The sequence below is a fragment of the Mauremys reevesii genome, linkage group 3 (genome assembly GCF_016161935.1).
Source record: "Mauremys reevesii isolate NIE-2019 linkage group 3, ASM1616193v1, whole genome shotgun sequence".
Taxonomy (NCBI): Eukaryota; Metazoa; Chordata; order Testudines; family Geoemydidae; genus Mauremys; species Mauremys reevesii.
Genome location: NC_052625.1, coordinates 133225127 through 133251594, shown reverse-complemented (window position 1 = coordinate 133251594; position 26468 = coordinate 133225127). Strand labels below are relative to the sequence as shown.

At 40.6% G+C, this 26468-nt stretch overlaps 1 protein-coding gene across 2 annotated transcripts in view; it reads left to right on the top strand.

Annotated features, from left to right (window-relative positions):
* The window catches only part of GRIK2 (glutamate ionotropic receptor kainate type subunit 2), a 591552-nt gene that overhangs the window by 544878 nt on the left and 20206 nt on the right, over positions 1 to 26468 (top strand). For both annotated transcript variants that reach the window (XM_039530285.1, XM_039530290.1), the window contains one exon: positions 1904 to 2129. In XM_039530285.1, coding sequence (XP_039386219.1) covers positions 1904 to 2129 — 226 coding nt within the window. The remainder of the gene's footprint in view (positions 1 to 1903; positions 2130 to 26468) is intronic.

The following is a 26468-nucleotide window of genomic DNA, read 5'->3' as shown; positions in this document are numbered from 1 at the left end:
AGAGCAACAGTTTCCATTTTTGACACATTTTCATCCTAGTGATTGTCTTTCACTTTATTATCTTGTACCCTTTATTTGGCTTCCCCCCTCAGCTCACACATCACCAATGTATCTAATGGTTTACTAAAGTTGTTCTCTGTACCAATTTTCTGTGTTCAGTTTATTCCACAATGGCTAAAAAATATTGTTTTATGCACTTAGGGTAAAGCTTGAATGATGAAAGAACTAAATGGTGATATGAGCACTTTGGAGAGTTTTGCAGTAATTGGAAAACATTGGTTTCCCCTCTTTTCTGTATGATATAATCATTTTGGTTCCCACTGAGCTGATGTACAGGGCTCAAGTGCATTCTCTTACACTGTAATATTGATATAAAGTGTTTGTAGGAATCTTTTGATTCTCATACCAAAATCAATGAATAGGAAGCTGTTTGTTTCTTCTATTCCATGTCTCCACATCATATTCTTATCCACAACCTTTTTTTCTCCACTTTCACACTGAAACCCTCTGCAATCAACACCATATCATGTTTTGGCACAGTATGAGTGAGCTCTTGCAGATGGATGTGAAACTCATCAATTTTATTAGCATTGACTACTGGAGTTAGTTCACATACTTGAATGATAGATGTTCTGAAGTCCCCAAGCAGATTGAAATAAGCCTTGGATTCTACCTCAGCAAGGATATAAACTCATCCTTATTCAGAATAAATGTTCCCCTTTCTATCCCATGTACACCACTAATTCTCATTTGGGGCAGAAGTTACAGCTGCCAGTCAGCAGAACTTCAGAAATATCTTCAGTGTCAATCTTTGTCTAGTGTCTCTCCTCGAACTGCAAAATGAGTTATGCTTGGGGTTGACATTAACAGATCAGAGACTCTCTGAAGAATCTGGTTATACTAGTCTGCTATATCAGATTTCTACTCTTGTATTATTGGCTAGGCATTGGCATTGCAGCACATCTCCTAATGATAATCTTGGTCTGGGACATTCTTGGATGAAGGTGTGGGTAACACAATGCAATAAAGTAGGAATCCTAATACATATATAGTGGTTTTCATCCCTAAATCTCAAGTGCTTTAACAAAGTATGGTACATATTATCAGCCTTATTTTACCGAAGTGGCAATGTGCTGTCAAAAGGCAAAGTGACTTGTCTAAGGTCACATAGCAAAACTGGGTATAGAACTCTGGTCTGGTTTCTCACAATCGTATCTCCACTGAACTATACTGTTTCCTGTGAATACTCAGTGAATGAAGCAACAAATACGGGGCATGTTAGGCTTAGTTCTTTGACACATAACAAAACAGTATTATCAATAAAGTTCATAATAATATCTTTGGCTAGAAGTTCCCCTCCTCAGATTGTTGTTACAGTGTACTGTGGATGAGAAGGCTGCCACCCTCCATCCCAGAAGTGATTGAATTTCCGTGGTCTTTTATTCATATACTGTCATTTATGAAGTGTTTTGAGATCCTTCAAGATGTCAGATGCTGTCAGTTTTTCAAAAGAGCTCCGCGACTGTTTAGGCATCAAAATAAGGGTCAGACTTTCAAAAATGTCAAGCAACCAAAAGTATTGTTTGTGATACTTACAGTCAGGGGTGAAATCTTGGCCCTCTTGAAGTCGGTGAAGTTTCTTCTGTTAATTTCAGTGGTGCCAGGACTTCACCCTTGATTTTTCAAAGAACCAAGCACCCAATGTGATCAGCGTTTTTGAACGTTTGGCTAATTATATTGGTGTCTAAATGGGAGCAGAGTACTTTTGGAAATCTGTACCCTTTATAGATATAAAGTATTAAATGAATACAATTATTTCTAGAAATACTGTGTTAACTGGCTTTTTCTACTTTGTCATAAATGTATTCATGTTAATATTGTATTTTAATATTTTATGTTTCAGAAATCAAAAATCTCCACTTATGACAAGATGTGGGCCTTTATGAGTAGCAGGAGGCAGTCGGTGCTTGTCAAAAGTAATGAAGAAGGCATCCAGCGTGTACTCACCTCTGATTATGCCTTTCTAATGGAATCCACAACCATTGAGTTTGTCACACAGCGGAACTGTAACCTAACACAGATTGGAGGCCTGATAGACTCAAAAGGTTATGGCGTTGGAACTCCCATGGGTAGGTTATATGTCAAGCATTTGTCCTGTGCTCATTAATCTTAGCTGCAGTGATAGCACAAAAAAGCTCCAGCATACAGTATCGTTGCTCTACATAAACTAAAGCAGTTTTTCTCCCCCTCCCTCCAACTAACTAAATATACCATATTATATTAACACAATTTATGGATCTAGTTTAACTTAGAAAAGGATATCTTGGTTACCCTAAAAAAATGACAGGAAGTTTGCCTGTATAATGCCCGTGCTCTAGAAGGGGTATGCAAATTCATCTAAAGGAAATACTTCTCTTGACAAGAACTTGATCTCTTAAAGTATTTTTTGTATTTATGGTATAGCATAAATTATGTAGTGGTAGTGCAATGACTGCATAGGCAAATGTGGTGGGCATTCATAGTTCTGTATGTAGAAAAGTTTAAGTATAGAGTTCCCTAAGATTATTGGGAAAACAGTCATAGTAGTATGTTATACATAACCCCTGGACAAAAAACAATGAACTAAAACTTTCTGTATCTAATTATGGAGCTGTGATTGCAATTCCTAACCCTGCAATCAGTTCCTGAGTAGAGTCCCATTGAGTGGACATAAGGACCTGATTGCAGGACTGGGGGCTTAGATCACAATTTAGTGAGCACCTAAGCATGTGCTTAAATCCCACTGAGCTATGTTGATGTACATGAGCTGAAGATCTAGCCCTTAGATTTTAGAGAAGACATCTTTTTAAATGGACTAAGGCATTAGTGCTATACAGAGTTAAAGAGTATGTTAGAAGCATGGAATGACCTGCTTGAGACAACAGTATTTTGTCCTACTTTTAGTTTATTTTTATATCAAGAATTTCATCATCTTGACATTGGAATGAGCAAGTCCTATGTTTTTTCTCTAATGTGACCTACAAATATCATTTATTTTACCTGTATTTAAAGCATACTGTAAATCACCTTGTGGGGGAAATTGTCTACAGTACTTTAAGTCAAGAAACACTAGCATAAGGAAGGTTAAGAAGAGAAAGTTATTGGAAGGTCTTGCAAAGAAAAACTAGCTAATATTACCAGACAGCTTTATCTATGGAGGTTTTTTGTTATTGTTGTGGTGGTTGTTTGTTTGTTGGTTTTTTTTTGTAATTTTAATACAACTATTCAGACATATTAATAGCATTATAGTTTCAGTGATTGCAATAAGTGAATATGATTGCAACGGTACCCTGTGTGGAAATCATAGTTCTGTATATTCCAACCTGGTTCTGACTCTGGGCTCTAATTCCTGACCTCTGGGTTCCTGTTCCTTGCTACTGACTCCTGCTTTAACCACTAGACCCAACTCCTTCCCCATTCACTAGGCACAGCCACCCATGTCCCAGTCTCTGACTGTCTGAGCAGAACCAAACCCCATAAACAATAAGGGAAGTAGAGCATACAGTGAGCAAGGATCCTCTAAAGGTCAATATCTCTCTGCTGGAGATAGTGGGAGCCCTATGGATTTTCATGTCCAGGTTGCTGCCCTGCAGGCACAGAAGACGGTCCTGCAAGCTCAAGCCTCACTGATTTCAGCTCTTATCCCCACTCCCACTCTAAAGTTCAGTGGTGATCACAACAAGTTTCATGGCTTCCTAAGTCAGGGTCAGCTCCTATTTCTGCTACGTCCTCAGTTGCACCCTACTGACCACCTCCAATTGGGACTAAATATCAGCCTGCTTAGCAGGAAGGCCCTGGCTTGGGCATCTTCACTTCTGGAAAAATCAAGCCAACTTCTGGGACAGTTTGAGGACTTTGTCTGAACTATGGTGGTAATTTTCGATGACCCAAGTTGCAAACATACAACTGGAGAATTCCTATAATGAGCAAGCATTTAGACATCTGGACATTTCATTGGAGTCCAGATGTTTTTCTCATGTTGCAGTAGGAACACCAGCCAGTTACTAAATATGCATCAGAGTTCCAATTTGTGGTACGAGGCACCTAGTAGAACAGGCCACTCAGTATTATCATTTCTGGCTCAGCCTAAACAATAATATTAAAGATGAATGGCATGGGTGTAATTCAGCCTGAATGCTATAGTTGACTTATGCAGCAAGATTGATGACTGCTTGACCAAATTCCACCAAGAAAAAGAATTGTTCTCCTGGACCTTGCCGGCTCTGCTGACACCACACCCATTATCAGTCACTTCTCTGTCACCCAAACTAATGGAAGTTGATCAGGTCCAGCCCTCTAATGTGGAGACAAATTGATGCAGGGCATTGGGCCTATGCCTATATTGTGGGGAATCAGGACATTTTTCATCAAGTTGCCCTACCAATGTCTGATCTGTGCCCTGGTCAAGAAATCCCAAGCCCCAGCCCCAAAGGGGGATCTAGGCTGGACTGGAACCCTTCCTTCTCCCCACAAGTTTGCACCAATACTTGTCCACCTGTACCCTGGGGATGGCCAATCAGCATCCAACACCTCTCCAACTCCAGCACTCTGCCATACCCTACACCAACCTAGAGATTTGGGTGGACTCAAGTGCATCAGGCAATATCCTGGATCTGGAGTTTGACCAAGCACACCATATCTCCACCCAGCAAAAGGATTCCTGCTCCGCTCCCATGAGTTAGTGGAGTCCATAGACAGGTCACTTCTTTCATTGGTACCAGTCACCCACCAGACGGCTCCCTTACAGGTAAGGACACTTTGAGGCCACCGATAAATCATTCAGTTTGGGCTAACTTGTGCACTGCATTCATCCGTTGTCCTTGGCATCTCCTGGCTTGTCGCCCATAACTTGCTCATGCACTGGCAGTCAGGCATGGTAAGTTTTGATTCCCATTTTATTTAAAATCTTATTTCCTGAGAACCAACCCAGGACCAGCAAACTTTATCTCAGCCAAAGAATTCAGAGACACAAAATGAGAATCCAAAATGGGAAATGACTGCCTAGGAAGGAGTACTGCAGAAAGGGGTCAGAGTGGATCACAAGCTAAATCTGAGTCAACAGTAAAACGCTGAGGCAAAACAAGCAAACATCATTCTGAGATGTATTAGCAGGAATGTTGTAAGCAAGACACAAGAAGTAATTCTTCTGCTCTACTCTGCAGTGATACAGCCTTAACTGGAGTGAAAAAGTAGCTTTAGGCTACCTCAGGTATTCACTGATCCTGGGGCTGTTAAGGAGCCAATTTAACCCCTCTTTCAAATTGGAGCAGCCTCAGAGATACTGTAAGTTGTGCTCTGCTGATCATAGCTTCAAAGGGATCGATCATATATTTTAGAAAAAACATCCAGTCTTGATTTAAAAATCCCGCACAAGCCTTGCTAAATTGTTCCAATGACTAATTACACTCATTAACAATCTATGCCTTATTTCCAATCTCAATTAGAGTACCTTCAAATTCCAACCATTGGATTGCGTTAGACCTTTCTCTGCTAGACTGAAGAGCCCATTATTAAATATTTGTTGTCCATGTGAGTACTTACAGGTTGTAATCAAGTCACTCCTTAATCTTCTCTTTGTTAAACTAAATAGATACAACTCTTTGAGTATATCACTATAAGGCAAGTTTTCTAATCCTTTAAGCATTCTCATGGCTCTTCTCTGAACCCTCTCCAATTTATTAACATCCTTGTTGAATTGTGGACACAGTATTCCATCAGCGGTCAGACCAGTGCCAAATACACAAAAACTCCTTCTTGAGATTCCCGTTTATGCATCCAAGGATCACATTACGCCTTCTGACCACAGCATCGCACTGAGAGCTCATGTTCAGCTGATTATCCACAACAACCCTCACATTTTTTTCGGAGTCATTTCATCCCAGGGCAGAGTCAGGGGCAGCTCCAGGCCCCAGCACGCCAAGCGCATGCTTGAGGCAGCAAGCCACGGGGGGCACTCTGCCGGCGCTGCGAGGGCGGCAGGCAGGCTGCCTTTGGCGGCTTGCCTGAGGACGGTCCGCTGTTCCTGCGGGAGGTCCGCCAAAGCTGCAGGACCAGAGGACCCTCCGCAGGCAAGCTGCCGAAGGCAACCTGCCTGCCGTGCTTGGGGCAGCAAAATGCCTAGAGCCGCCCCAGGGTAGAGTCCTCATCCTGTAAGTCTGGCCTACATTCTTTGTTCCTAGATGTATATATTTATATCGAGTCACATTAAAATGCATATTGTTTGCTTGTGCCCAGCTTAGTTCTGTATTCGTGACCTGTGCTCTTTATTATTTATCACTCCTCCAATTTTTGAGTCATCTGCAAACTTTATCAGTGATAATTTTATGTTTTTCTTTCAGGTCATGATAACCATGCTAAATAGCATAGAGCCAAGAACAGATCCCTGCGGGACTGCTCTAGAAACATGCCCGCTCACTGACAATTCCCCCTTTATAACTGAGAGCTGTCAGTTAGCCAGCATTTAATCCATTTATTGTGTGCGATGTTAATTTTATATCATTCTTGTTCTTTAATCAAAATGTCATATGGAACCAAATCAAATGCCTTACTGAAATACAAGTATGTTACATCAACACTATTACCTTCATCAACCAAACTTTTAATCTCATCCAACAAAAGGATACCATTTTAGTTTGACAATATCTATTTTCCATAAATCCATGTTGATTGCCATTAATTATATTAACCTCCTTTAATTCTTTTGTAATTGAGTTTCATATCTGCCCCTCCATTATCTTGCCTGGGCTTGATGTCAGACTGGCAGGCCTATAATTACTCATGTCATTCCGTTTACCCTTTTACCCTTACACTCAAGAAGGTGTGAGTAACAGTAGGGGCAAATTAGCATGGGGAAATTAGCTTTTTTTAGTTCTTGTAGTGTCCCATCCACTCCCAGTTTTTGTTCAGGCCTAATTTGATGGTGTTCAGTTGGGAAATTAATTCCAGTTCTGCAGTTTCTCATTGGAGCCTGTTTTTGAAGTTTTTTTTGTTGAAGAATTGCCACTTTCAAGTCTGTTATTGAGTGTCCAGGGAGAATGAAGTGTTCTCCGACTGGTTTTTGAATGTTATAATTCTTGACGTCTGATTTGTGTCCATTTATTCTTTTGCGTAGAGACTGTCCAGTTTGGCCAATGTACATGGCAAAGGGGCATTGCTGGCACATGATGGCATATATCACATTGGTAGATGTGCAGGTGAATGAGCCCCTGATGGTGTGGCTGATGTGGTTAGGTCCTATGATGGATAAATATGTGGACAGAGTTGGCAACAGGGTTTGTTGCAGGGATAGGTTCCTGGGTTAGTGTTTTTGTTGTTTGGTGTGTAGTTGCTGGTGAGTATTTGCTTCAGGTTGGGGGGCTGTCTGTAAGCGAGGACTGGCCTGTCTCCCAAGGTCTGTGAGAGTGAGGGATCGTCCTTCAGGATAGGTTGTAGATCCCTGATGATGCACTGGAGAGGTTTTAGTTGGTGGCTGAAGGTGACAGCTAGTGGCGTTATTAAATTAGTAAATTAGCAGTAGAATTCATACTGTCATGACCTAAAAAAAAATATACTGTCCATATCAAATGAAATAAATATGAATAAAAATACACAGTCTTCTAGCAGAGTTGCTTTGGCCATAAGCTCCAGAAATCAGCATACTCATAGAAGTTCAATAGGTTAGAATAAGACCCTCAGGCGTTCACATTCTGTTGGTTCAGGAATGCCATTTCTCAGTGTATTCCTTTTCACTTTCAGTTCTAAAGGGATACTGGCTAAACCACATTTGTTAACATTTCATTTTCTTCCCCTTACAGAAAAATGTATATTTCATTAGTTATTTTTCTTAACAGGAGGGTGCTCATATACTTATTCTGTGCACATGTGGCTTCCACATAAATTTATTTGTCCAGACCAATGTATTGGCATTCAGGTCACTTGCACACATGCACTCTCCCCACCGCTTCCTCCCACATACAGTGGTTTGTTTGTTTGTTTACTTTTCTCTCCCGCTGCACAATGAAATTCTACTGAACATTTTTCACTTAAAGCCTTCTTTTTGATGAATCAGACCCATGTGGAGGGCTTTTTGTTTTTTGAATTTCAGTCAACTGTAGAGCACATAATTAAAATGTTGTTTGGAGTGAGCACATTTTGAAGACAGTGGTATTCCCATAATTTCATCAGACACAGGATCTAGAAAGTGGTATTTCACACTCTTCTCCCTTAAATTAAAGGCTTCACTGCAGAAAAAGGGTTTCAGGCAATAATTTATCAGCTATTTCATACCTCAGTTAGGAATATGACTCCATGAATTATTTATATTTATCTAAGCCATTAATAAATGCAATAGAGTACCATTCTTCTTTACCTCAGTAAGAGGTGCCTGTTTTCAAATAGTTTTTAAACAAACAGTGTAACGAACAAATGTATAACATTTAATGGCCATGTTATATCCAGTAATATACTGTATAGCTCGCCTAATTTAAAATTACTTATTCTTTTCCTCTTGGGGTTGACTTGAAGAAGTCCTTCTGTTAAACTTTCAGTTTTACAATACTGTATTTCTTAAACTGATTTTTTACCATTTCTTTAATGCAGGCATTTCACAAAAGCATCCTGGTATCATTATATGCTACTATTATTTAAGTGTATATTCCCACTAGACAAATTTTAGCTAGAGTAACAGTTATAAATATAAATTACTTGAGAAGAGAAGACAATTGTAATTTTTTTGAAAAATTAACCAGGAAATTCCAAGTTACGAACAAAAACAAATAGAAAACGGAAATAAAAAGAAAAAAAATGCCATTAAACATTAGGAAGTTAGGAAATGCCCTGTTTAGATTACCGTAACCAACCTAATTCTGCCCTTATACCCATGGTCCTTCCATCTTGCATTGTTGTCACACTTACCATGTAAGAGAGAGAGGTTTTCATATGGACTTTCTGCTATTGTGGTCATTTTAAATTCACATCATTTGCATAGGTTTGCCTGTGAAATGGGGAAATGTTGGAGTATGTGGCTTGATTTTGCACCAGTGATATGTATAAGTATGATTCCCCTATCATTTTGCATTCCTGAGGTTTAACCTATCTACATTGCATCTGGTCTTTAACAGGCTTATAGCCCCAAATATTGCAACACTTTTTTGAAAACCATATACTTTGGGGTAAATATTCTGAGTGATGGTTCTGAATGTAGTTACTTTCCATCAAGAGAGCTGTTATTTTTTTGTTATTGTTAATAATTTGTACTACAGTAATGCCTGGAAGGCTCAACTGAGATCAGGTCTCGTTGCGCTAGGCACTCAACATAAACATAGTGCGAGACAGTTCTTGCCCTGAAGAGTTTACAATCTAATTGGACAAGACAGACAAAGTGTGAGAGAGAGAATTATTAGAAAGCCTTTCCATTTTTAATGACTGCATATGGTCTTAAAAATAAAGCAAGTTATTTATAGCAATATACCGTAAAGCCACACTTCATTTTAAATGCTACCATTCAGTTCAATCAGTGTGTTAATAAATATCACTGCAGTTAAGGTATTAGATTATAGGATTGTCTCATGTGTTTTGGTGGTTCTGAGGACAGTGATGGAAGGTGAGAGATAAGGTTGGTTGGGTGCCCTTAATTTTGCGTTTTCATACTTTCTGCTGTTTTAGTTTTTTTGTTTTGTTTGTAAATAACTGCGATTCCCTGAAAGGGTTTTTTGTGCTTCACTTCCATCACTGTTAAGATGGAGGTAAGGCTGTAAACATACAACGTTGTTTGCCTGGGAATTGTATTAAGGTTTAAAAACAATATTTAAAGTATTATTCAGTATTAGGAGCACTAATGGCATTTTCATCTTCTTGGTCAGCTGATGAGGTGCCACCTGCACCCTAGCTTTTAGGAGGTAGCTACATATAGGGGGAGAAGAGCTTTTTAAATAAAGAACCCAAAAATGGATTGGTTTGAGCATCTTTAACTTGCTTGATGGGCACCTCTCTCTTCCATTCTTCAGACCACTCCTACATGTATGCGCACACATGCACGCACACAAGCGTGGTTCCCTATTTGTTGCTCTCTGATCTCTCTCCCCATTATGGCAATCAGGGTCACAATAGGATTTTTATCCTGATTCTTTAGGACCAGATCATTCCTGGCCTTAGCACAACTGTGTAGGAGACTAAAGGTATGTCAGCACTGGAGCTGGCAGTGAGCCTATAACTAGTAATGTTGGACCCAGAGGGTCAGGCAAGCTTGTACTTGGGTGGCTAGCCTGTGCTACCACCTGTGTGGCAATATTCACACTGCTATTTTTAGCATGCTAGCTTGAGAAGAGCTAGCACACATCTGTCTACTTGGGATGAAGGCACACTCCCAGCTGCAGCATAGACATACCCCTAGTGAGAATAAGATTCCATGCCCCCTGCATGGCCATCTTGCATCTCAGCTCAGGTGCAGGGGCAAAAGTGAGGTCTGCACACGTCGCAGCTTTCCAGAGGGAAAAGGATGGAAGATGCAAAGGGGTTGATAGTGAGCTTATAGTTGAACTGGTGCAATGGAGAAATTATCTTCAAAATAAAGAGTTGGTACAGATTGTTTCCCCTTTTGAGCAAGTGGGATGGAAGAAAGGAATTGCTCATGCTCGGATCTATGGGAGCACAGTCTCAATCTGGTCTTAGATGTCTTCACTAACACTCTTCACAACTAGTCAAAGACATCAATTCTCACTAAACCTGACAAATTAAGAAGATTGCTCCTGTGAAGTATTTGCAGGGAGCTCTCACAGAGCTAACAAGCCTAGTGGTACTAAACTGCATTAAAAACACAAGTAAAGAGACGTGAACTATTTTCTCACGTAAGGAAATGGTGTAGTTGCCTCAGGGTGATTGTTAGGTTGAGGGCAGGAAGGTAAGTTACAGAGAATGGGACTGGATGTGGTCTGTAAAACAGCCTCTCTATATATAGATGTGGTTCACTATAAGAAACTTGGAGAATCCTTAGAAAACACATGCAATTTCAAGGCCAAACCATTTCAAAGCTAAGAAGAACTAGTTAAAAAATATTCAAGGTAGTTCACGTTATTTCTGATCCTTCCTCTCTTCTCTACTCCCCGTTCATGTTTTCTCTCAATTTTACTGGAAAAATTCTACTCTGGCAGGTAGAAAAGAATAAGCCATTTCAACAAGATTTTTGGTAATGTTCTTTTAAAATTTGCTTGCATGTGTGGATGCTTCTTTGAACAAGATTTGCAGTGTAGTTTGTGAGTGGGGCATGTGTTTTGACTTCCGATGATGTAACAGAATTGTGAGTAGCGTATGATATGCAATCAATTAAAAATATTCTGGATAAAAACCCTGAAGAAAAACAGTGTATTCCATTAGAAAGTGTTTAAAATGTGCTAGTACTGGAGGACTTCATGTTAATTTACCATGGGCGATTATCTGCAGAGAAACCTTTCTACTTAAAAGTGTTTCTATGGCACTGCTTCCCTCCTCCTAACTGCAACTATTAAAAAGCCTGCCTTTAGCCTTTGTATCTGTTTGTTATATATTAGGCCTGGTCTACACTCGGAGTTTATGTCGAATTTAGCAGCGTTAATTCGACTTAACCGTGCACCCGTCCACACCAGGAAGCTAATTAGTTTGACCTAGAGGGCTCTTTAGTTCGAATTCTGTACTACTCCCCGACGAGGGGAGTAGCGCTAAATTCGACATGGCTATGTCGAATTAGGCTATGTGTGGACGGAAATCGACCTTAGTAGCTCCGGGACCTATCCCACAGTGCACCACCCTGTTGACGCTCTGGACAGCAGTCCGAGCTTGGATGTTCTGACCAGCCACACAGGAAATGCCCAGGGAAAATTTGACACGCTCCGGAGCCTTGTGGATGTTCTGCAGGCCCGCAGGCAGGAGGACAGAGCCCCCCTGCACTGTATCTGCAACCGCCCTCCCCCGCCACAAAGTCCCAAACCCCCCTCACCCAAAGTAACAAGAAGGAGGGGCGACAGGGGCCGTGAAAACTGTCACTGCACCCCTGCAGAGTGCACAAATACAAGAAGGCTCTCATTCCCTAAATGTTGAGAAGTCCTTCCCTTCCTGACTTACCAAAGCCCCAATCCCAGTTTCATCCTCTAACTGTGTAGTTGATTATTAAAAGTAGTTTGCTGTTAATTACTATTTTCGTCAAGTTTTTCTACAGAAGACTGTCTGTGAAGTGGGGGTGGGGGGAAAGGGGGTTGTTAATTGCATAGGACAGTCACCTTTACCAGGGTACAGACACGGGGGCAGGATCAACAGCAGGTCACACACACAGTGCAGTCAGTGGGCACCCGGGTCGGTCTGGGAGGTGTTTTCCATGTTCTGTGTGGGTGGGGGGTACGTGACTTTGTGGCATGGGAGCGGTCCTTGTCCCGGACCACAGAGCCACGCAGCAGGGGAATCTGTAACCGTCCTCCCCCGCCACAAGGTCACGTAGCCCTAGCACACAGAGTCCCGAAAAGGAGGGATGGCAGGCTCCGTTGAAACAACCAGTCCGGCACTGCAGACCGCTCTAGGAGCAGGAGCCTATCATTCCTTGAGTGTAGAAGTGGTGTTAACATCACTGCACACCCTACCCACCACAGTCTGCATCCCTGTTTCAACCCTTTAACACAAATTCATTAATAAAGAAAACGTTGTTAATTAACAATGTTCCATTAACTTTATTTTTAAACGTGTGTTGGAAGGGGGGAAACGTGGTGAACGGGGTATGTAACCGCAGAAGAAAGTCAACAGTAACTGAAGCAGGGGCAGGTTCAGCTTCTCTGTAAAGAAACTGAACAGTCACAGGTTACCCTGCTCCCTGAGGAACCTAGCTTTCAAACCTCCCGGATGCACAGCGCTTCCCGCTGGGCTCTTCTAATTGCACGGCTGTCTGGCTGAGCGTAATCAGCAGCCAGGCGATTTGCCTCAACCTCCCATCCCACCATAAAGGTCTCCCCCTTGCTCTCACAGAGATTGTGGAGCACACAGCAAGCTGCAATAACAATGGGGATATTGGTTTCGCTGAGATCCGAGCGATTCAGTAAGCTCCTCCATCTCCCCTTGGGACGTCCAAAAGCACGTTGAATGATGACAGTTACCCAAGACCACCCTCGACACATTTCCCCCCCCAACATGCATTGTGGGGAAATCCCAGAATTCAAATGGGCAGCAGGAACTGTGGGATAGCTTTCCAAAGTGCACCGCTTCCAATGTCGACGCTTGCCCCATTAGTGTGGACTCACAAAGTCGAATTAGTGTCCTTAGTGTGGACACACAAATTCGACTTTGTAAGGTCGATTCCACAAATTCAAATTAAGTTAAATTGAACTAATCTGGTAGTGTAGACATACCCTTACACTCAGAGGAATGGGGAAGGATCAGCTTTCATGGTGGCAGGAGAGTAGCAAGACACAAAACCCACAGTTGTCTTGTTAATTTCTGTTTTTTAAAGAAGTAAGAGACCCTGTCAAAATAAGGAATTTGGAAAGTGGCAGCCTCTCTTTTTGTTACATGTTCCCAATTTCTAGCAAGGGAAACCCTTCTATTTTCCTTTTATTTCCATTGCCTTTTCACATACATAGGAGCTCACACTATGAATTAGAAAACAGAGGACTAACACAGATGTCAGCATAGTCATTCCTATGCTTCCAATTTCATACCTATTCTTAAGAAGGGAACATATGAGTTCATGATTTTAGAAATCTTTAAAGCCCAGCAGAAAGAACTATGATTTTTCTATTTCTGAAAATAGATCCCCTTTTCTCAGTAGAATAGGGATACTAATCTTGTAAAATCTCAAATCTATTTTTGATTATTTCTTTAAAAAGAATCTAGAGAGAATAAAACTGGCTGAATTGCAACTAGAATCCTAGTTGTATGGTCAGGAAAATGCATATTGTATGCTCCCAAATGATAAAAACACACACAATTGCGATTTAAATAGTAAAAATCTAGAGGTCCTCCTTATGCATTTTTCTTGGGTCTCTTTTATTTTAGCACATTTTAGGTCCTAGATTATGTAAATTCCACAATTAAGCATATTGCAATCTTTGAAAACAGAAGTATAAATTAATCAAGCAAGTGGATGCATCATTTTCTGGTTTGTTTACATCAGTTATCAGTCTTTATCAGAGTAAATAGGTAGCAGTATACCAAAAATGGAAGAATTTTCTTTCTGTTTTCTGGCCCTTTATCTGTAATCCTTCATATTATTTATACTGTAATATTCATCACTTGCACATGCATAAAACTGCTGAACTTCAGTTATTCAGTTTAACTAAAACAGATTAATACATTTGTCTGTACCAGCTGAACATAATGCATAAAAATTGATGCATATTATTTATCCTTATGCAGGTCAAACCGTGAATTAAAGCTCATTCCAGAATTTCAACAGCTTTCACAGGAATTTAAATATTGCTGAAGTCTGTGAAACTGTAGTTAAAACATTTGATGGGGAAAAAAATCGTCACAGTACGATTGAGCAAAAGAAATATGTCTGTGAAAGGCTTGTCAGAGATTGGGCTTTCTATCTAGTAAAACCACACAAAAAATAAACTAAAAAAATCCTAGATCCTATTGTTAGCAGACTGCCTGAGAGAAACGAGGTTTCCATTGGGAATTCACTGAAGAGCAAGAATTGGAGCACAGTCATACTTAAAATTGCAAATGATGACCTAATGTTACCTAGGACCATATGTGTATCACATTGTCATATAGTATGTTATCACAGCCATTTTTATTTACAAGCAGTAAGCCTCAAAGATGAATGTTTTAATTGTTGGAGAAAAACAGAGTTCTACTTCCACATAACACTTCCACATAACACTGAAGATCTATTTTTCTATCACTAAAAGAAATACTTTCTGTACAAAAATATTTAGTGTGTTTCATAATAGGAAACTCATAGTAGTCTTGAAATAATTAATAACATTATTTTGAGTAATGATTGAGCTCATCAAAATTGATTATTAATGAGCCAGAGGGCTTACAGTAGACTGACACAAATCTAACTATCATGCCGGTTATCATATGATCTGAACACCTTACAAAAGAGTTCACTGCTAAAAATGGTTAGTGGTCTCCATTAAGAATGTGGGGTTGTTTCTTCATTAATGTATTTCTTTTTCCTTCTCCTGTTCGCTTCTCCTTTCTTACTAATCCTTCTTCCTACCACTTATTTCTTGACTTCACCTCTTTCTCCTCTTCCACCTTGTTGATTCTTTGGAGATGATTTTTGTTGTAGCTGTGCAAACACTAAGTCAAAGAAGTGAGTTTTACATTTTTACATTCGGAAATCTCATCTTTCTGCTCTCCTCTGTTTATTAGTTCCGAAGTCTTAGGCCTATTGTCAAAAAAACCCATCTCTTCCTTTCATGAGATTAACCATTGATTTTGACAGTTTTGTGGGTCCTATGGAATGTCATGACCACAGAGAGAGGGGTGTCTTGGACTAGATAACTAGGATTCAGATTTTGAATCTGTACTTGTATTCTATAGATAGTCCATTCAGTGAGTAGAATAGCGGGGTGATGTGCTTTTGGTGGCTGGTGTTGCTGAGCAGATGGGCTGTTCCATTCTTGACTAACTGAGGCCTTTTAGTTTCACAATATATATGCTCATGAATAGATATAGTGAATTAATGCAGTCTAGCCTAGCGGTCAAGAAGGTCAGTACTTGTATGGGTGTTTCCAATCCTTTGCTAGCCTGGTAAATCACATTCAGGGTCTAGAAGTTGCATCCAGATCTTCTAGAAAGCAGGGCCCTTTATTAGAGAATTATACATATGATAAAAATAGATCTGTGGGGAACTACTAAAAAGGATATTAAGCAGTGGAATTCTCTTATTCTTTTCTGCAGTGTCATGTGGACTCTTGATAGGAATTCCAGTCACTCTGAAGCACTGTAATTACTTTTGTATATTTGTTACTTAAGTAGAGTCTAGCCAGATTTAAAATAGCTACTATTCAGTTATACCCAAATGCTACTTAATAAGTAACCTAGGGTGAAATCCTGACCTTAGTGAAATCAGTTGCAAAATTCACATTGACTTTCATTGGGGCCAGAATTTTACCCCTAATCTGTATGGTTCCTGAAAAAAACAGATGGCTGGTTTCTCAGGTCTGGTCTCCTTTTCTTGTTCTGGCCCCAATTTTTCTCATTCTCCCTGCTTTTTTTCCTGAGGACCATGGATATTATAAGAGAAACTGTCGTATTTTTGACATCTTAAAAGAATATTAGGCATGGGTGTCTCGGGTGGTTACTAGCTAAGGTGGTAAGTCTAAGCAAAGGTAGTCAATAGGTGGACTGAGGGCCAAATCCAGACCGTCAGGTGCTTTTGAATGGACCCCAAAATCTTTGTATTTATTTACTTATTTATTTATTTGTTTATTTATCATCATTGTTATATTTGTATTATTATTTTCACTGGAGCCATCGGCTGAGATGGCTAACAGATACAGAATTGGTTGTTTGTTTCTTTTTAAAAAAAATTTCTGAACCACTTTAAATAAAGCATCTGGAATGTGCACTTTCTTATACAGAGACCAGCCAAGTTCACATACAACTGTGAATTTTTGGCACAAGACATTTTTGTAGTAGTATAGTCAGCAAGAGCCAGATTTATTTGAGGTATTTACCATAATTGTTCTAGGTGAAAGAGGAGGTGGGAGGAAATGAGAATGCAAGAGATCGATACACGAATACAATTCTTTTTCATATCAAGTCCAGTTGCGTGAACCAGAGCCAATTAACCTAATTTTCCCTCTTGAATCAGTTACATTTATATTTCTCTATCCTTTTCATTCTTTGGAAAAGAGGGTGAAAAGAAGACCCTCTCATTATTTAACTGTGAATCTATCTCTAGATGAGATATAAAATTAACACCCTAGCTTTTTACATTTTTGGAATGTCTGTGGGAGGGACTTTTCTCAAGAGTGGAATGTTATTTATGTGTGTTAGCCAAATTCAAATTTGGTTATTTACACTGTGCCTACCTACCTAAATTATGCATGCATTTTAAATAGCATATAGCATGCTTTTTAACTTCCTGTCCTTAACTGAAATGTAGAGTTGCTGTGTATTGTTACGTGGTGAAGTTTTCCATGCAAAGGACTCTGCATTTAGTAAGGGTTCCTCTATACATACTATAGTTTGCAAAGAAATTTGGGATCAAAGACACCATAGAAATGTAAGACACAGTTGAAATAGCAGTAGTATCAATTATTTCCTCAGTATGGAGTCATCCTGGTCTTCTGTACAATCCAGCAGAAAGATGATGCCATTTTCAGTCAAGTTTTTGATTATTCAAAACAAGCAGAGCTAAGGAAGAAAGACTCATGTTAATGGCTGGGGTCAGTAACTTAGTGAATTCAGTATTCCATTCTGTATATTGCTATGCTTTAGAGTGGAGCTGAGCTTTTAAAGCAGTAGTCTGGTAGTAGTAGCAGTAGCAGAGGGTTGTGAAAATGAAAATAAATTAACAAATACAATGATAAAGTTATATTGCTAGGGTGTCTGTAGTAGTAAAAAGGCATGGTAGCTACAGTGCTCCTATTGTCTTCGTAGTAAAAAAGGACTCAGTTTGAGGAAGTCACAGAGCGATATAACCTGTAAAATGATCCAGCACCAGGTCTTACTTAATTTGCCTACAGCTAAACAGCCAGCTGCATATTCTTTTCACTCTCTCTCCAAAGACGGAGACAGCGGGTAACATTATGTGACATGGGATGGCTGAATTAGTTTTAAAGGTAATATAGCCTAAGATATCCCTTCCCAGTCCTCTAAGAATACAAACACTTGTGTGATGTAGGATGTTTTCATCAGTGGCAGTTGCAGGATTTGGCCCAGAGACTGAACTAATTTTTATCCCAGGTATGTTGCATACATACCCACATAGTTCCCAGTAGTTTAAGCAAATTAATACTCAGCTATGTTTTCTCTCTTGTTTTATAAATCAGTTCTATCTATGGAACTGCTATGAAGGTGGAGAGAAGGGTAGGTGAGGATAGAAACTGAAAAAAAGTAAAGGTTGTCAGAAAATAGAGGAATCTGTATGAGCTCTTCATAGTCATCCCCCGGAATATACAAGTCAAAAGGGTTCCCTGATTCCTACTAGTTCTGTCTTTTCCAGGCTTTATATCAATAATGGCTTATAAATGCAAGAGAGGCATTGTAAATGTGCTCTTTTGGCTTCCCTTCTGGATCTTGTTTCAAATCCCCTTGCTACCTTAATTAAATGTGAGATAGTTTAAATTATTGTAAACATCTATTGGGTATTTTGTTTTTAAATTATGATGTAATGAATATTTAATGATTATGCTGTTCTAATATCAAAAATATGGTAATGTACAAAAGTCGTAAAGCAGGAAGTTTGCAGAGTTAACAATCACACCGAGTCAGGAAACTCCAAAGAGTTAGGGTTTTCTCAGGAATGTTATGTCACACACATTTAACAGCCCAACTATTTTATCATAATGTATTTTTTGACAGAAATAATAATACATAAAGCTACACACTAACCAGCAAAACAGGAGCAGAAAATCAGATGTATGTGTAACACAGCCAAATTAAAATTGCAGGTGGAAGTTTCATTTTTCCCCTGACTCCATGTGAATTTAACTGTGAGTCTGCAGCCTTATTATTCTGTATTATTTATTCCTGATAGTGTCCACAGCATGCTAAGCTTTCCAAACACAGAAGGAGGCATGATCCCTGCCTTCAGGAGCTCAAAGTCTAAAGGCAAATAAGTAAGCAGACAGACACCAGGTAGACGGAAGAGGAGCAACAGGTATACATTGTATTAATAAATGTATCTACATCATGATTATATTACTCCTCTTAAGACCATAATGATGCATTGCTATTGACATGGCTAAAAGGCTTTATTGGCTGCAAATGTATTAATATAGCAACTGCTATCAACTGATGCTGAAGGGCAGCTCATCCTTGTAAACTTTCTCCTGGAGAGAGTCCCTGATTATATGCCCCTCACCACAGACAAGGCAGTAATCTTGTACACCTTGTTATTTATTAGTTTCTCTGTGGTGCTCATTGCTGTAGTATTTCAGCATCTCACAAATATTAATTAATTTATCCTCACAACTCTGCTGTGAGGCAGGCCAACATTAATAAAACCCCATTTTACAGGTGAAAAAATTAAGGAGGAAAGAGATTAAGTGACTTGTCCAATATACAAGGAAAGTCTGTAGCAAAAGCTCAGTATGGAAGCCAACTCCTGAATCTTAAGCTAGTGCTATAACCACAAGGTCCATCATACATCCTCTAATCCTAATCCTTAAAGAGCACCCAATGACTTGCTTACCCTTTCTGATGTGAAAGCAGCCAATTCTCTTGCATTGTTGGATCCTCTCATGTTTAAGCTTCCATTGGCATCAGCAGGAATGAACCACCCCAACTCCTAACTACACCAGGATTTAGGAGGCCATGAACTTCACTCAGCTATGGTCTAAATTTTGACCATTTACCTTCTAGCAATGACTGTCTACCACAGAAACCACAGGACTAAAAGTTATATTGCATTTATATATAGGAAGGGAAGCCTTAAATGCTTTTGATACCATAAAGATGTTGACCAAGCAACATTCTTATATACAATAATTTGGGCAAAAATTGGAAACATAACACTGTTAATGGTCTTCAGAAGGAACGTGCAAAAAAGTCAGACAGTGGACAAGAGAAAGGGACTCAGATGGTGTCTTTTACCTACTTGAATGGCTGCAATGGTGACCAGCTGACCATAGGAAAACCATCATTCAGGGAATTCCAGACACTGACTTTTATCCTTGTATCAATAAGGTCAGTGCTGCCTTTCTCTCCATCCCAAGCCGTATAGGTCTGTCCATGTGGGTGCGGGGAGAGAACGGGAGGATTTATATCCCTGTCAGGTTGTATCACCCTGTAGCAGGAATCTGTGGAAGTGCCAGCCAGTGGCAAGAGTCAGTGAGGCCAGCAGGAGGGGAACCTGGGTCCTCCCTTCTCCACTAGGTTCTAACTGGTTGGATATGTGGCCTGGGGCAGACACCCCCAAGCCTGCTCCCTGGGTTCCTTTCTCCTATTCCCTCTGTCCCTGCAGAGTCACAACAGGGTCTGATTATAGACTCACAAGGTAGGGGGTTCTCCCTGACTATGATCCGGAGGCTCTTCTCTTTCAATCATGGCCCACCATTCCTTGTCTCCAGGGGCGGGCCTTTAGAAGTTTGGCAGTGGGGTCTGGTCCAGGTATTGCAGAGCTCCTGCAGTCTCTCTGCAGGCGCTAACAGCAGAGGACTGCTCCCTTTCTCTGTCCACACTGCCTAAACTGGGCAGCTCCTTTCTGAGCTCTGCCTCCATTGTGAGCATACACAGGAGGTGTGGCTGGATGGGGTCTTCAGGCCCAGATCTGCTTGTTAACTCTTGTATCAGAGGGGTAGCCATGTTAGTCTGGTTCTGTAGAAGCAGCAAAGAATCCTGTGGCACCTTATAGACTAACAGACGTTTAGCAGCATGAGCTTTCATGGGTGAATACCCACTTATTCGGATGCAAACAGTGGAAATTTCCAGGTGCAGGTGTATATATAAGCAAGCAAGAAGCAAGCTAGAGATAACGAGGTTAGATCAATCAGGGAGGATGAGGCCCTGTTCCAGCAGCTGAGGTGTGAAAACCAAGGGAGGAGAAACTGGTTCTGTAATTGGCAAGCCATTCACAGTCTTTGTTTAGTCCTGAGCTGATGGTGTTAAATTTGCAGATGAACTGGAGCTCAGCAGTTTCTCTTTGAAGTCTGGTCCTAAAGTTTTTTTGCTGTAGGATGGCCACCTTAAAATCTGCTATTGTGTGGCCAGGGAGGATGGAATACAAGCTGTCAGGAATAGTATCCCTGATGATGCCACAGCACAACTGGTTGCTGAGCTCTGGACTAAACAAAGACTGTGAATGGCTTGCCAATTACAGAACCAGTTTCTCCTCCCTTGGTTTTCACACCTCAGCTGCTGGAACAGGGCCTCATCCTCCCTGACTGATCTAACCTTGTTATCTCTAGCTTGCTTATTGCTTGCTTATATATACACACCTGCCCCTGGAAATTTCCACTGCTTGCATCCGAAGAAGTGGGTATTCACCCACGAAAGCTCATGCTGCAAAACGTCTGTTAGTCTATAAGGTGCCACAGGATTCTTTGCTGCTTGTTAACTCTTGGTTCAGTAGTGTGTGGCTTATACACAAGGTCCAGTGCAAATTAATACATTGAATTAATTAAATGGAAGGAGGAAAAACTGGGTTTTTTTTAGCTTACTAGTGTTGACATTGAAATGATCCCGGTTAATCTTTGATCACACTCCATCTAAGATTAACAGAATGGTGAAAAGTAAGTTCTCACCTTTGCTACTCTTCCTTTCCATCTGTGTACACTAAAGTGGCTGTATCGTTGTAATGGGCAAAGGTAGATTTTTTAAAAAAAAATTGTAAGTGTAGGATATCATAGAGTCTAGAAAAAATTGCAGAGTCCTTACACTTCCACTGCTATTGTACTCTTGCCCCTGAAACTGCAGCCTGGTTTTGTGTGTGTGTATGTGTGGTTTTGAGGGTTTGTTGTTGTCATGGGGGAGGGTTTTGTTTTTTTAATTTTTTTATTTTCATTCTCCGTACATGTTGCCCAGTAGCAGGCTATGAGCAAAGCCTCTTGTTCAGGCCAAGAAGGTAGAATGTGAAGTGGTGTCGTAAAGGGGTGGAGCATCAATTCAGGTCTGCTTTAAAAAAAATCTTAGAAAATGTCCGCTCAGCATGTTCAGAAGTGATTTTTCTCTTTTTTCCTCTAGCCAATCAAAGATAATAGTCCTCAATAGGGACTATATCACATCCAGGACAAGTTTCAAATTTCAGACATTTGTGCAAGGATCATTAATACTGAATGTGTTGTTGGAACTTCATATATATATATATATATATATATATATATATATATATATATATATATAGTACGTCCATTGAATGATTAGAATATAATCAATTTGCTTCCTTAATGAGGGATTTGGTGGAGTGCTGCCATTCATTTTATTTATTTAGTGCCAAATTTATTTATGTAGAGCCAAACGTAGGGTATGAAAATGCACTCCAACTCCTTTTTAAGGATATCTTGTAATCTTTACATATGAATTAATATAGCTTAGAATGAGGTAAATAGTGAGCAGGGTTCACTGAATTATCATCTGCTTGCCACCATCTCCAAGACCAGCCAGCTCAGCAGGATTTCAGCACATAGGTCTCATCTCAACACATAAAGATTATGTGTATAAGTCTTACTTAAGCGCATACGTATGCACATAAATATTTATGCTCTGAGACTTCAGGTAGAAAACTTATCCCCATAAAACTTTTTGAGTGTAGCACTAAAATCTCACTACAGTGTGTAAAAGCTCGAGTGTATACAGGTTTATGAAACTACATTTTTATGCACTCATGTTGCTGCAAATAAAGATTTTTGTGCATAAACCTTTTTATAATGCAGTTTTACTGATCTGGCTGGTTAGTGAGAAGCCAGTAGGCTGTCTTGTGATCTAAAGTGCCAGCAGACATAGTGATACAGTTGCTGCTGCCCTGCCCTATAACCGAGAGAGAAAGAGTTTGAACTGTGTTCTCAAGTTGTGGATCTGACCATTCTCCAGTTTGGGGGATGAGGAAGAAATGTTTCCCCAAGACAAGGTGTCTGGTGGGTTTTTTCAGCATGGTGGCCCAGTTTGGGATTCAGGAGGATAAAGGACAGGATTTTAAAGTTGTAATTTTACAAGTGAAGTTTGTAATTTTGTTGCAGCTAGTGGCCAGTGCAGGTGAGAGGCTCTAGGGGGCCAGCTCCAACTGAAAACATAAGACCTTGTAGATACTTGTTAACCCCAATTAGCCTGGAGGAAGAAGGGGACACCTACAGCAGGTATGTCTATACAGCAAAGAACCCCTCCCCCTCCACTTTCCTATGCCAGCTGATTCAGGCTTGCAAAGCTTGGACTGAAGGGCTGTTTAATTGAAATGTGGGTATTTGGGCTCAGGCTGCAGCCCAAGCTCTGGGACCCTCCAACTTTGCAGGGTACTAGAGCCCAGCTCCAGCCTGAGCCCAGACGTGTACGCAGCAATGAAACAGCTCCACAGCCTGAGCCCGAGTCAGCTGGCACAACCCATCCAAGGGTAGCAAAGAATCCTGTGGCACCTTATAGACTAACAGACGTTTTGCAGCATGAGCTTTCGTGGGTGAATACCCACTTCTTCAGATGCAAGTCTTGCATCCGAAGAAGTGGGTATTCACCCACGAAAGCTCATGCTGCAAAACGTCTGTTAGTCTATAAGGTGCCACAGGATTCTTTGCTGCTTTTACAGAACCAGACTAACATGGCTACCCCTCTGATACTTGACATCCAAGGGTGTTTAGTTGCTGTGTAGACATACCCTAAGTCTTCTCAGACTGAGATACTTTTTATGTGGACCTTCATACCCTGCCTCACAGGGGGCAGGTGAGAGGATTCCATGATAGGATTTTTTTATAGAAGACTCTACCCTCACATTTCATATAGACATACTCTTTAATTCTGCACAGCTATGTGTGCCTATCCAAAGATATTTTCCCTCCACTATTTCTCTTTCCATTGATGGTTGATGTTTGCAGTTCACACTCCTTTTTCACTACAGAATGAAAGATCTTTCTATCATGCCTGGGAATCTGGAAGAATTTGACTCTTAGTTTTCATTCTCTTCTTAGTCTTCATATTACTGTTCCATTTTTAGGCACAGTCCTAGAGCTTTAAATTTTCAGAAAATGCAAGGGATTTCCCACCCTTCAAGATGAATTCTGTTAAATAATGTTAACGATTTAAAAAGCATGCTTGCGTCCTACAGTACAGATGAAAGTTTAAAACTCCTGGGGCTTGATTTCATTCTCCATTTGTTTTGAGGGCCATGAAGATTACACCCATACTGCCAGAATTCCACATGCAGGGATTGACTCACTGGAATGTTTAGAGTGTTTACAAAGTGTAATGGCTGGCTGCATTTTCCATATCTTCTATCAGGTCAGCCCTGACCTCTTTCTAAGCTAGTTGGCCATCTCCAGAGTCCACCGTGCCTGGGACTGTGATATTTCTGCCACTGCAATTCCTTCTGGGTGGACTTTTTGCTGCTGGGTCTTGCAATCCAGCTTCTCCCATCAGAAACATGGGAGCAAACAACAGCTCAGATCTGCATATGTCTTCCTATGCAAGCTTCTTTTGTACCCCTTTCCCCCCTACCACCACATAAAATTAAATCAGTGAAATCCACATGAACAAAAATTGGTTTTGAAAGTTAACATTTTTTCAAAGATCACATTATTAGAGCTGTTTATGTAGTGTGTTACAAATAAATTAGTGAAGAAATGTAGTGTTTTGTGAATTGTTCATGATCAGACTTGAAGTTTTCTGCCATCTGTACTGATAATTTTGTGCATGGTGTACACTAAAACATTTCAACTTCTAGATATTTTGCAAACATTTCACTTTAATAACAGTGGCACCCAAGATCATGGTGATGCTTTTGCTCTTCAGTTGGGCAACTGAAATATTTTAAATGACAAATAGTGAATAATAAATTTTCTTGTGTGTGCACAAATGCCCCTTTTCGCACATGGATGCCAGCACTTGTTATTGCACAACACACTGGTGCACACTAGAATTTACACCTCTCTGGTATCGACTCATGCACAGTATAGACAAGCTCTACAGTTTATTAATCAACCAAAAAAAAGACACTATGAGAAACAGCAACCAATAATTACTATAATTTTGAGGGGCACTCTAGAGAGAGAGAGAGAGAGAGAGAGAGCTCATGAAGAGAGAGTCCCCTTTGTGGGGTGATATACATACCAACGCCACCTCTCACAAGATGTGTCATGACTTTTGAGTTAAGAATCTTTTCTTTTACACAGATTCACATTGGTATCCATTTAATTTAAAACCTTTTATCTGGACATCCAGAAAAAATAACAATAAAACAGGTGGTTCTGTTATATCCCTAAACATGACACACAGTCTCAACGCAGAGGGCACTTATGAATGATGTCAGTGATTTATTCCCTGCATTTCCAAAAATAAAAGCCTCCTCTGTTCACATTATTTATTAATTAATTTAATTTGTAAAGTGCTCATTGCAAAGTCTCTGGGCACTCTACAAAGAATGAAAACAACCTCTCATAAAAAGATGAAGAAGCTTGCCTACAGCAAAATACATTCTCTCCCCACCCCCCTCCAAAATAAATTGTTCCCATTTGGTCACAGCCTGGAGAAGAAAGAGGGACTTTACGCTGGGCTCTGAAGGACAACAGATTCAGAATGTGTCAGGACAATAGGGGAAGCAGATTTGACACCTGAGGACCAAATATAAGAGAATATTCTGCCCCACACGCTGGAGTAAGATCCTCAGCTCCACCCTGTCCTCTTTGTGCCAGGTGAAAGGGCTGGATACCCTGGCCAGTCCTGTTGCAGGGAGTGGGGTGTAACTGGGAGGAGGAAGGGTGTTCCAGAGTTGGGGTTGCAGTGCACAAAGCTGCAGAGATTTCAGGCAATACTGTAACCCACAGAACAGTGATGGGCGGCTGCTGTACCTTAGGCCCCGAGGGCTACAGCCACTGGAGCATCCTACTTTGGGAGAGTACAAGGGTGGCACGTAACCATCTTAGGTCCCTCTTTCCCCTGGGGTGTGAGTTCCAATCTAGGGTGCGTTAACAAAAGCTAACTATAGTGAGCTTAACTTTGAAATTAATATTATGCACCAGAATCATATAGAAGCGGCTACCCCTCTGATACTTGACAGAATCATATAAAGCAGTGTTTCCCAAACTTGGGATGCCGCTTGTGTAGGGAAAGCCCCTGGTGGGCCGGGTTGGTTTGTTTATTTGCCCCGTCCGCAGGTCTGGCCGATCGTGGCTCCCAGTGGACGTGGTTTGCTGCTCCAGGCCAATGGGAGCTGCTGGAAACAGCGTGGGCCAAGGGACGTACTGGCCGCTGCTTCCAGCAGCTCCCATTGGCCTGGGGCGGCGAACCACCGCCACTGACAGCCGCGATTGGCCAGACCTGCGGACGCGGCAGGTAAACAAACCGGTCCGGCCACCAGAGGCTTTCCCTACACAAGTGGCGTCCCAAGTTTGGGAAACACTGAGTTAGTCGATTTGACAATCTGACAATGAGCATGATTCTTTTGACACAAAGTAGCAATCAACATTTCTGAGACTTCAAAGTTCTGCACATCTGTAATGGACTCACTCTGTGGTGATACTGTAGTATTTATAGTATTTGTTTATTTGTGATAGGGTTGAGACTCTTGTAACATCTTTTGTAATTGCAGCTATTTGCCATACCTGTGTTCATGCAGGGACAAAAAAACTTTGTTAAAGTATAGTTAAGGTTGTAAATACCTATTAGTAACTTAA